We start from the raw sequence: 12673 nt of genomic DNA on the forward strand, positions 1-12673 counted from the left end.
TCTCCTATCCTCAGAGGCTTTCTTTCACTTTTTCTCAGGTTGGAAATTTAGCTAATGCAGTCCCATTTTTCTTTATTTGTTGCTGGCCTTATTTTTTTTCTTTCCCCCAAAAGGAATTATATGATAAAAGTTTACTATGTTTGAAGCAAACCCATAGTACTCCCTGTTTTAAAATTTAATGTTTCAATACTAATTAGGTCCTACTGTGCAACATAGTACTATATGTAGACATGACCGTAGTGCTAATGCTTAAGGAGGACTGGAATGAATGACACAATACTCTTAATGTTATGAGGTTTATTCCCAGCAGTATGGCTGTAGTTATACTGGAGGCATCAGTGTGAGTGAATAGTAATGGTGCAGCAGTTCAGAAAGGGATGTGTGAGCAATGGGAGCCAGAATGGAAATATGCCCCACAGGCGAACGCATTAACCTGAATAACTAAGACACACATCAACTCTCAGCACATTAGTGCTGAAGATAGCACAAGAGTCAGTCTACACAGGAGTATTCAGAATTCAGAGGTTCAGAAGTAGGCATGTGAAGTTGTTTTAAAAGGTTTTGTGCTTTTTTTGGGCTGACGTTTTGTTGGTTGGAGAGGGTTGCAGGTTTGTGTGAGTGTTGATAAGTATCTGTGTGCATCCAAGGGTGCCTGTGTGCATGAAAGCACGTATATGTGTGATGGGGTTTGTGCTTGAATGGATTTTGTTCTGCAGAAGCTCTTGAGAAATGTGACCTGATAGTTGCATTGTGTTCAGAAAGGACTCATACAGATGGAGTAAATCAGTAGAAATGTCACGACACAATTATCCCATATTGTTGGAAATAAAACATGTTTCTACTGTTTTTATTTTGCTAGTAAATCACATTGATGCATTAAATCTAGAATAAACATAAGATCTTAATTTATTACAGTAGTTATGATTACTAAGTGAACTATTTCAGCGTAATTTACAGTGAACTATTTCAGCATAATTTACAGTGATCAGTGCAGAGATTGCATTCCTCACAATTACTGTGTGATTACTGTGACGTTATGTTTGGATTATCTTAGAACAGCTCAGGGGAAATAATGTTTTTTGTGAATTTCAAAGGGGAAGAAAATGGAGATTTAGTTTGAAAGAGTTCAGCTGTGTATGTGTGTGTGTGTGTGTGTGTGTGTGTGTGTGTGTGTGTACTTCAGTATGAGTTATTGTGCATGCAGTGTTTTTATATAGTGGGTGCATGAGCGGTACTCGACAGCACAGTCTTTTAAATATTAACTATGCCTCAACAAGAAAGAGTCTCTTATTTGTCTCTCATATTTGATCTACTGTATTCAGTTTCTCCCCTGTTGAGTTTGTGTCATGGGCACAAAAACCTTCTGATGGAGGCCAGCATTTGTCTGTAAATGCAGACGCTTCTGAGTGACTCTTAGCTGTAAAGCAGCAACAAAAATGCCTGTGGTGTGCCAGACGGGGGGGGGGGGGGGGGGGGGGTTAGTTCACATTGTAGGTTTGTGTATATGTGTGTTTAGTTGTTGTTCAGAATTAGTTTAATTTTAAAATGTTATATCAGAACATTAGTCTGATGTCTAAACTGCTGGAGCTTAATTATGTATGCGTAGAAGAACTTCTGAAAGCCATGTCTGACTCAGAGTCACTCTGAAAACAGTCTGCATTGATTCAAACAATACTGGTTTGAAATGATGATAACCTTTGTGTTGTTCAGTGCACGTGTATGTACATGCACTAGGGGGGAAAAATAGATGGATCTTGTTTCTTACTTTCTTTATCTAATACTGGTATTAAGAAAGCACATCTTGTCAATTTCCTTGAGCCTCTTAGAGACAGGGTAGATCTCATGAGCTTTAGGTTTCGCTACAAGCTTAGAGTCTGTGTGTTGAATCAGCTTGCTCACTTACTTACCTGACCAATCAGTGAACTTTGAGATAAAAATGAACTTGCTGCCTTTGCAAACTCCCCAAACATGATTGTTAAAACTAAGTGTTGTATATGTGAAATGAGGCATGACTCTGCAACTGCATGGCCTATTTTGGTCGATAGTTTTGGAGAAATTTGACACTTCCAGAGCAGGTGCCAAGCTTGATTAATTTGGAAATTAGGGTTTATGTTGATGACTAAGTGACAAGTGTACTGTCTTATTCTCCTGAGTATAGTTGTATCATATACTCATGTACAGCCTACTTGAAGTGTTGTCTCTCTCAGGGTGGTTCGTCCATGTTGCTGCCAGTGAAATAAGCCAACCTGTCTTTAGTTGTGCATTGTGAAGTGTTTTTTTTGCATGAAGCTATTAATTTATTATCACTGTTATCACTGTCATTTATTATACTGTTAAAATGAACACATGTGGCTCTTGTCTTCTAAGTTAATGGTTTAGGCCAGCGGTTTTCAAAGTGGGAGGTGGGCCTCCCCAGAGGGGCTCCAAACAGTTTCAGGGGAAGTGAAAAAATATTACATTAGTTATCAAAACAAGATCACATAGAATAGCCTAAATGCGTGTGATAAATGTATTAAAGTTATAGCTGTAGTTCAGAAATACAGTAGTTTGGGGGAATTTTACTGTTTTTCCCACTTTAGGAAAAAAATAAATGCCTTCTGACAGACCTTTTTTATGTATTTGGTGTAGTCTGAAGTATGTCAAGCAGCAATATCAGGCTATCTTGGCTCAATTGTTGAGTGTCAATGGGGTCAAATAACATAATCATGATCTCATAGGCATCCAGGAATTGAGTGAAACTAAGCAAGTAAACTGAGGGGGGGTTGTGGGGGGCTCCCTTTTCCAAGCTTTGTCTGAGGGGAGGCCCACAGTCTCAGACTTTAAAAACCCCTGGTTTAGGCCAAACTGCCTGAAGAAACTGGTTGAGTATAAAACCAGCCAGCCAGACAATGCCTCCAGCTAGTGGTAGGCACACACACCTACAGTATTTGCACAGTTTGAGCCATTATCTGATACTCATGTGGTTTTAGATTCTAATATTAGGTGCAGTAATATTTCCATGTTTTTTTTTTTTACCTTACTGGAAAATAGAAGTGCTTCTTTCTAAACATTTATTGAACAGGGCAGATCAGTCTGCTGCTGCATCCATCAGGACGGATCAAGTGACACATGAGCGAGAGGAACTTCAGTAACTGCACAATGTATAAATCTGAGCTACTGTCAAAATAATGTGTATGAAATATGTAGAAATTTGAACTTTACCAATAATTAATGTTATATACTGCCAGTACACTATAAGGCCAAAGAATAGTAGAATAATTAATGAGTATAATAATTTGCTTCCAACTTTGTGCAGTTTGGGGAAGGCCATTTCCTGTTTCAACATGACACAAAGCAAGGTCCACAAAGAAATAGTCTTACAAGTGGAGTTCCAAGGCCCTGACCTCAACCCCATCAAACACAGTTGGGATGACTTTGAATGCTGACTTATAGTCCAGCATAGTGCCCAACCTCACTAATGCTCTTGTGGCTGAATGGGAGTAATTCCCTGCAGTCAGCCTCCAAAATCCTGTTTCTCAAAGAGTGGAGGCTGTTATAGATTAATGCTCATGGTTTTAGAAAGTGATGTTGTGTGTCATGTTCAGATGTTCCACATTCACACTTTTGGCTATGTAGTGTATGTTCAAATCAGTAACTAAAGGCATAAAATAATGTCTTCGTTTGTCTATGTGTGCATATATCATCTGAGCTGAACATAATCCTGTGTACATGTTTGTGTAAAGAACGTGTCGTCCACTGCAGAATGTGAACGTCTCATTTTTTGCATAGTGGAATTCAAAATTGTGTGTGTGTGTGTGTGTGTGTGTGAACTTTCCTGCACATTTTGCACATATCACTGCCTGCACTGAATAAATTTGTGACCGCTAAGCAAGCACTTCACTTGCAGATTCTGAGGGTGCAGTTCGGCCCCCTCCTAATGTAACAGCACTCAGCAGTCTGTAGGCAGCCTTCCAGGCACATGTACCAGTCTCTGTATCCAGTTCAGTCCCTGATCAGTTTTTTGTTTGTTCCATGATGAAAATGCCTCTAAAATAACTTTGTGTGACATCTGCACTCAAACTCATACAAATGAAATGAAAAAGTTGTAGGACTGACCCACCCATTCACCTGTAGGGTAAATTTTGGAATAAAATTGGGTTTCTAAATATTTACTCAAATCTGTTACTTCACGGTTAAATAAGAGGTAGAAGCAAGAAGCAAAGAAAAGAAAAGTCAGGGAGGAATCTGTGTCATACAGAATATACAGTATGTGTAGACAACGTGACCATGACATTGTGTAGCTTCTAATTTATAAAAAGTTAACATTGACATTATATACTGCAAAACTGATGCAAAAGTCAACAACTGGTGACTATATTTTGAAGTTTCACGTCTAAACTATATTGTTTACTGCACTGAGTTAGCGGCACTGAAATTATTTCCTGCACACTGTTATGTATTTTGTCTTTTGAGCCCTCCAAAGAACTGTGTGGGCTGCGTCTGTCAGTGGCTTGTTTGGGTCTGTTTGCACAATGACAGTGTGATACTTGAACAAGTTCTGTAAATGTAAGCACACTGAGCCGCTTCTGTACACAAAGGCCCCGTCGCCTGGTCTTAAAGCTCAGCCCAGCCCAGCAGCAGGCCCAGGCTATGGCCACTTATGGTGGTGTGAGTATAAACAAACACCTGGGCCTCTCCCCAGTCACCAGAACCCCACAATTAACACACACATACACACTTAGACACACTGTCACAGCTGCTTATTCTGGCAGGGGATACACAGACACAATTGGAGAGTACAGAGAGTCTCTGGTTTTAGTTTACTGCAGCTGAGAGGGCTCTCTTCTGAGTAACACTTCATTTAAATTTTGTTTTAGGCATCTGGCTTTAATCCAGATGCCTAAAATGAAAAAGAGAGCTGGTAAGGCTTCGGTGTAACTAGAAGACACTTAAATGGAGTTCATGTCTACTGACAATAACTTGTAAAGGTCTCTCAGCAGTAGGCAACTCGCCAGCACATCATCTCTCAAGTGGGCTTTAACACAACAATTACACGTTTTTGGGGAGTAAAAGGGAGTGTTTTTGTAATTTATATAACCTGTATTTGTCAGTGTTATCCCAATTGAGACCTGGCCAAGGGAGCAGTAACATATTAATCTATTTACAGATCAAACAAAACACCAATAACCATTGTTGATATGTAATGAGTTATCTCAGAAAAGTGAGAGCAAGAAATGTTTGGGGAAGAGGGAATGAAAGAGAGAACACATGGAGGGAGAAAAAGCGAACACATGGCTTCAATTGCCTTCTCTCTGCTCCATCATCAAATCTGTACAATCTTAATTAGGACATTAGGCTTCTTTTTTTTCTCCCCCCCTTTTCCATCATGTCAGCTCTCAGTGACGTACAGTGTTAAGAAGGAATAACACAAACTTCAAAGCTACAATATCGTGTTTTTTATCAGACAGACACGGCAAAAAGGGGCGACTGAATACCTTCCATTTCCCTCAGCCCCAGCCACTGTGCTGTTATCTTCTTCACGTCATCTGGCTTGAGAGTAGGTAGATTACTGGAAGCTGAAATAATGGCTGCTGTGTTTATCGTGGCTTGGACACTGTCCGCTTGGGCTCTGAACCAAAGGTAATCTGTCAACCTGCTGTGAGTGGTTGAGTATAAAATCTGGGAGTAAACTGCAGCGGAGAGGGGAGCGGGCAGAGGCCAGTCAGAGCTTATTGCATGCTTCGAAACATTAAGATAAGCAACGTGAGAGGAGGAGAGGCTGTTCTCAGAAAGCGCAGACAATGTTGCAATTTATACAGTATTTCCTATTGCAGGATAATTAACTTAATTAAGGTTCATACTTAAGAATGCCAATGAGCTTTTGTTTGAGAGTGTGTGAGAGCAGGAGTCATTTTCTACTCCAGTAACAGACTCACAATTGACTGTTGTTCAGCACTTTGGCTCTATTTAAACATCTGAAAATTCGATGTAAAGCTAGAAACCAAATTTGACCTTTGACCTTTGCATATTAGCTAGTTTGTTAGTTTTTGTTTCCTTGTCATGCCAAACATTTGACCCACCCATCATGGGATTACAAGACAACACTATCTATCAAACATCAAAAAATCTTCCAGTAACACATATACAAAACCAAAAAAAAAAAAAAAACATCAGCTACAATATTATACTGTATGTGCTTCTGTATATTTTCAAATAACGTACTGTATACTTACTGTATGTGAAAAAAATCTAATAAATTGTACACCAAAGAATAGAAGAAATAAAGGAAATGCAACAAGCCTGAAGTTTATCCTAAAAAAGAGCTTTTTTCATCTTCCAGGCTTTCTATAAGGAACTGGTCAAGTTAGTTGCTCCATATTCCATATTTACAAAAATCAATCTCTGTTTTTATCCTTACTAAAAAAGGAGTTGCATATAGTTCCCAGGAAAAAGGGCTATAAAAAACAAAATGAAATTAATTTCCTATATCACTGAGATGGCACATAAACTGAAATAATGTTCAGTTTCAACATAAATCTTCACTTTTTTAGATTAATAAACAAAAGGAAAACGTATGATTAGTCTTGAAAAAAAGCAAACAAAAACATACTGGAATGTGTATTTTGTCTTCATACTGTAGGTAAGGTCCACTGAGACAGTTAAATTACTGTAACTACAGTGCAAACTACTGTAGCTACACTTAAGAAGTTTTTGTGATAAAAGCAGAGTCACATGATACCTGACTGACAGATTCCTCAAGTGAAAATGGCCAGCCTTTTTATTTACATTCTGCACTGAGGGCTCAATGTCAGTAGCTGAGGTTATTCTGCTGCATTAGCAGAATAGGAAGAGTGGCTGCCAGTTCTTCAACTTTCATTAAAAGTAAACCTTTTAAGCCAAGCGCTGCTGCCTGCCCAGACCCCCCTGACAATAATGTACCAACTGTTCGCCCGCCAAACTATCAAACTATTTTATATTCCACACCTGCTAGGCATTACACACAGTGGTCCGACCTGGCCATGCAAACACAACAGAACTCTCTTTGTTGGGGCCTCAGGACCATTAGGCTGGGTGGGTACAGCTCAAAAGTGTTCAAGAAACAATTTATCAGAAGGAGATAGACACACTACAGGCCTTTGTGCTCCCTGTGACACCATGCTCTAATGGCAGGCATTTCCTGCTCTGAGAAGGCAGGTTTTACAACATTTAGGGAGAGGTATTTTAATTGGAACCACCTACAGCCTGACAGTGGCCTCAGTGGAGAAACATGGAAAAGCTGTTGAGAGCAGATCGGGAGGCTTCCCATGGTGTCACACAGCTAACTAACCAGTACAGGCCGGCATAAGGCTCTTTCCATAAAATATCATATTTGATCATGTTTGATTTATAAGCCAGTCAGTAAATGTGAATATTGTCATCTGTCTCTGAGATTGTGGCTAGCAGTAAGCTGTTCCTGTGGCTGACACTGGTCTGTCAGTTTCTAATGAGTCATTTATAACAGTGCCAGTACTGGCAACTCTTTCGAATTTGTTGTTTTGTTTATATTCATCGCATTGTGTTAATGTGTGCATCCATTAAGTTCATTAATGAGTATTTTTCTTGAAGCATCTGCACAACATCTGTTTAATGTTGGGACAGCACAGTAGGAATCCCATTAAGTTTTTTTTCTTGACAACTTCTGCCGACCGGTTAGACATCAAAGACAGATGTAGTGAATGGCATTATTCCCAATTCTTTGGTTCAGCTACAGACAGCAAAGACTTGCACATTTTGTTTTCTACAAGCAAACACACATACTATTCTGTTTGTCCCCGCAGTGCTTTTTACTTGTACAACTCTGTTGCTTTCTGGATCTGGACAATCTGTTCTGCTGACAAAAACCAACTATGTAGATTTCTCAACACTGAAAAACACATGATATTATTAGAGGAGTGATTACATTTTCATCTTACAGTATTTTTGCATTTGATTAGCAGATGTTCTAATACACATTTGGATGTAAATCTCTAAGCAGAGGATAACATTTAGCCTAATAGCATGTTGTTTTTTTGCGTTTTGACATTTCACCATCCTCTATGCCTCTAGAGTTCGAACATTTTCCTTCCTTAAAAATCATTAAGAGTGATTGATTCTGACATATATATGCAGCATTACAACAGGGAATGCCATATACTATTGAGTTAAATGAAACATATCCTCTTTTTCCCCTCAGTATCTCTAACTTGTTAACCCCTTCTTGTCTACAGTTGTGGGAGACCATACATCAGACTGAGCCATGGAGAGGGCTCTATAGACAAGGGAGACAGGATACCACGGTCAGGTATGCTCTCACTTTTCTTTCTTCCACCACTACCTTTAAGCAGCATATTTAGAGTGCTTGTGGGCATACATATTGTGTCATAGTGTTTCTCCTCCCTTTAAGGCCCATTAATACATTTGAATACTCAAAAAACTTATATATATATATATAAGCATATATGCCCCATATTACCATAAATAAACATTTTCCCTTTTCTAAAACAGTCAGCCATGTATGGTATCACATAGAAAAATCCACACTAAGAACTATTCAAACATGACATTGTGTCATATTAAGAAGTAGTTCCAAGACAGAAATAGTTTTGAGCTAACCGTAAGCACCAGATTTTGGAATCATTCCGTCATAATCACAGAGTAAAAATTTTCCTCAGATTCATCATTTCGCACCATCATTCAGCAGCCAATCAGTTAGAAAACCAGTGCTGAAAATCCAGACATACTAAATAGACCACTGTCACAAGGGTCGTGGCAGCAATGACAGAGAAGCATCTCACCATCTCTGGGACTCTCATTCTGAGAATTGCCAAAAATAACCAACTACTACAAGCTAGTATAAGGGAAAGTGGGTAAACCGGAAAAAAAAGATGAACTGTGTATTTTTCCCGGAGGCCCAAGTATGACGTGTGTTTGTTACTTCTTTTAATAGCAGAGGATCAAGTGGTTGTGTCATCAGACTACGACAGCACCCACGAAGCCAACCACAGTGACAGCAGTGATGTAGCACATACAGAGGAGGACACAGAGGAAGGAAAAAACCCCTCCCAGAATGTCATCCTCCACCAACTAATACCTCCTGAGGTAAGATGGGGCAGAATGACTGCCTCAAATAGCCCTCAGTCACATTAGTAGCCTCTGATACAGTATGCAGACAACACAACAAACATATAATCATGTATACTGTATGCACATTGTATCTATTTTTCTAACCACTTTTCATTATGTGTGAACTGTGCAGGACAAACCAATTCTGGCTCCAGAGCCGTTAATAATGGAGGACTTAGAGCCTTTGATGAGTCAACTAAACAATTGGAACTTCCCCATCTTCAGCTTGATGGAGAAGACCAATGGTAAATGTGGACGCATCCTCAGTCAGGTGAGCACATCTGAGAGCATGAATAATTAAACTCAAAGGTCAGCCAAAGTGTCAATAAAACAATTAACTGTTTGCTCATTCACACATGCATAGGATTTTGACAAAATTTCAGCAATAAAATGCTTGAAAGTAATAAAAACTGTAAAATACATTATGTTTCTCTCCTTTCAAAAATGGATAAACATACAATCACATAGTATTATATACAACACCATAATCTTAATATCTATTGTTTGCAGTTCCCTGTCTCTCTTACTTGTAATGTGTTAATTTCCTGAACCAGGCAATGTTCACAGACACTCTGACAATTAAGATTTTGGTTTCAGGTGTCCTACAGGCTCTTTGAAGACACTGGCCTGTTTGCGACCTTCAAGATCCCTGTCAAAGAATTTATGAACTATTTCCATGCCCTTGAGAGTGGTTACAGAGACATACCATGTAAGCTTGAACATATCACTCCCTCTTATTTTTCTCAGTTTGTTTCAGTTCAAATGCAGTGTAACTGTAACATTAAAATCAGCCACTAGAGGGAAATGTTATACAGTGTTTTCTGTATTAGTCACACATATGGACGGGTGACAAATTAATAGAGGGGTGACAAATTAAAGGAAAAACCTGAATATATGAGTGGAGAAACATAAGAAATGCAGATGCTTCCACACAGGTGCACTGCATGGTACAATTAAGCAATTAACATCCAATCATGCTCTGTTGCATTTATAAAAAGGCTGAGCAGGCCCAGTTGATTTCTGATTTTGGATCAAGATGGCATGAGGAAAGGATCTAAGTGACTTTGAAAGAGGGTTCATTGTTGGGGCAAGGACAGCAGGAGCTTCAGTCATAAAGACTGCTCAGCTGGCTGGTGTTTCAATAGGAACAGTGACTAAAGTGACACCTGCATTTAGATCCATGGAAAAGACATCAGTAAATAGGGACAGAAATTGTGGTCAACAGCGCACATTTGATGACCATGATGCTTGTGCATTAGTGCGATATGTAAGGAAAAACAGGAGAGCAACTCTTCCTTAGGTGACTGAGAATGTCAATGTAGGATGTGATCAGACTGTCAGCAAGAACAGTCCATCGACAATCACATAGAGAGAGATATTATAGTAGGGTGGCAGTGCATAAACCCCTCATTACAATGATGTATCCACATTTTAGAGTTCAGTGGTGCAAAAACCGTAGGCACTGGTCTGCAGAGATGTGGAAAAAAGTGGTATGGTCAGATGAGTCATCTTTCACCATATTCTCGACAAGTGAGCGAGTGCATGTGTGGTGTCAAGAGAATGGTACAGCCCTGAATCTTGAACCCTTCAGTCAGGGATCTGGTGGCTCTGTTATGCTGTGGGGGGCATTTTGCTGGCATGGTTTGGGTCCATTTGTCCCCTTAGAGGGAAGGGTCACTGCAAATCAATACAAAGTTGTTCTGAGTGATCACCTTTATCCTATGATGAAACATTTCTATCCTGATGGGAGTGGTCTCTTCCAGGATGACAATGCCCCCATCCACAGGGCACAAGGGGTCAATGAATGATTTGATGAGTATGAAAATGATGTGAATCATATGCTATGACCTTCACAGTCACCAGATCTCAACCCAATTGAACATTTATGGGAGATTTTGGACCGAATTGTTAGACAGCGCTCTCCACCACCGTCATCAAAACACCAAATGAGGAAATATCTTTTGGAAGAATGGCGTTCATCCCTCCAGTAGACTGCAGAGATGGATTGAAGCTGTTCTGACAGCATGTGGTGGCCCAACACCTTAATAAAACATTTTATGTTGGTTTTTCTTTTAATTTGTCACTCATCTATATAACTGTATGCAGCCTTTACGTACAAGAAACATAAGCAACCCAACAGTGTACCCTGGTGGAGAATTTTAGAACCACTGAACAGTTTTTTATTTCCTGACCCAGATCACAACAGGGTCCACGCCACAGATGTGCTCCATGCAGTCTGGTACCTCACCACACAGGCTGTGCCTGGTCTGCCCAGCCTCATTACTGACCACGGCTCTGCTAGTGACTCAGGTGTGTTCCTTAGTACATGCATACATGTTGGTATTGTGTGTGAATCTGTCAGTCCATAAAAGAGTGTTTTGAAATTGATACTGACAAGTCAAGTTTAACAAAAGGGCTCACAAAAGCTTCATTATCAGTTTTTCTGAATTTTATTAAGTGATTTTTGGCTTAACAAAGATTTTCTACATATAGGCCAGACTTCTTTTTATTTAGATTTTTCCGTCTGCTTGCAGCCTCACTGTGAGCCATTACATTAATGTCAGAGTATCAAACCTGCAGGAGTGTGTGTTCTTATCCTACTCACAGTTTGTCTTATCTTACTCAGGCTTTCGGCACTTGCTTTTACGTACCAAACACTATTTGAAGTCTAGAACAGCATGAAATTACAGGCAGATTAGAGCTCCCTCTCACCCATATTTCCATAACCTCATTTGTATGCCTTACTAGGGCCATCCCTTTGATCCACATATAAGTGGATTTGAGTGTTTAAATGTGTGTTTCTGTGCGTGTGTGCTCTGGAGTATGTGTGTGTGTTTAAGTATATGCACATGAAAGTACAGTATGTGTGTTTGTGTAAATTGTGCCACCCTGTTCTTCACCCTCTTCCCTTTGTCTCTTCCCCTACGGCTAGACTCTGACAGTGGAATAACACACAGTCATATGGGCTTCCTGGTTTCAAAGACCTATACTGTGTCAGAAGATGGTTATGGCTGCCTGTCAGGCCTCATACCTGCTCTGGAGCTCATGGCTCTTTATGTGGCTGCCGCAATGCACGACTATGACCATCCTGGGCGGACCAATGCTTTCCTCGTGGCCACCAGTGCCCCACAGGTACTAAAGCTATTCAGGCTATAGTATAGAACAGTACTTTATTAAAGTCAAACATAGACACAGCTTTACTTGACTTTCTGCTTCATACTCAGAGTCCTTCTTTGCAATCAGCAAAATACTCATCTGATTAGAAATTTTCTCCTGTTGCTCCAATTTGTGTGCATGCTTTACTTTGTCTGTTTCACTGCCAAACTTTACTGGCAAAGCCTTTGACAGCTTAATCAGCCACCAATCACCAGTTAAAGTAATTCCTCCTTGCTTGTCAGAAATTGACAGGTCATAAGTTTGGAAATGTAAGGCTTTGTTTGGATGGATACCGTTTTTTCTGTCTTGGAATATCTCCTATATTTTGGGAAACAAGCTGAAAGATTATTATTTACGAGGTTACCAATGTAGTGCAGTGGCTCCAATTTGTTTGACA

General features: G+C 39.8%; 1 protein-coding gene across 2 annotated transcripts in view; it reads left to right on the plus strand.

Moving 5' to 3' along the window:
* LOC122985967 (cGMP-inhibited 3',5'-cyclic phosphodiesterase A-like) overlaps positions 1-12673 on the plus strand; it is a 79082-nt gene that overhangs the window by 50419 nt on the left and 15990 nt on the right. Inside the window, exons 5-10 of one of the 2 annotated variants that reach the window (XM_044357012.1) lie at positions 8226-8299; positions 8945-9096; positions 9254-9391; positions 9718-9829; positions 11317-11430; positions 12053-12252. In XM_044357012.1, coding sequence (XP_044212947.1) covers positions 8226-8299; positions 8945-9096; positions 9254-9391; positions 9718-9829; positions 11317-11430; positions 12053-12252 — 790 coding nt within the window. The remainder of the gene's footprint in view (positions 1-8225; positions 8300-8944; positions 9097-9253; positions 9392-9717; positions 9830-11316; positions 11431-12052; positions 12253-12673) is intronic. The other variant, XM_044357014.1, reaches the window with a different exon arrangement.

The sequence above is a fragment of the Thunnus albacares genome, chromosome 7 (assembly GCF_914725855.1).
Source record: "Thunnus albacares chromosome 7, fThuAlb1.1, whole genome shotgun sequence".
In the NCBI taxonomy this organism is placed as follows: domain Eukaryota; kingdom Metazoa; phylum Chordata; class Actinopteri; order Scombriformes; family Scombridae; genus Thunnus; species Thunnus albacares.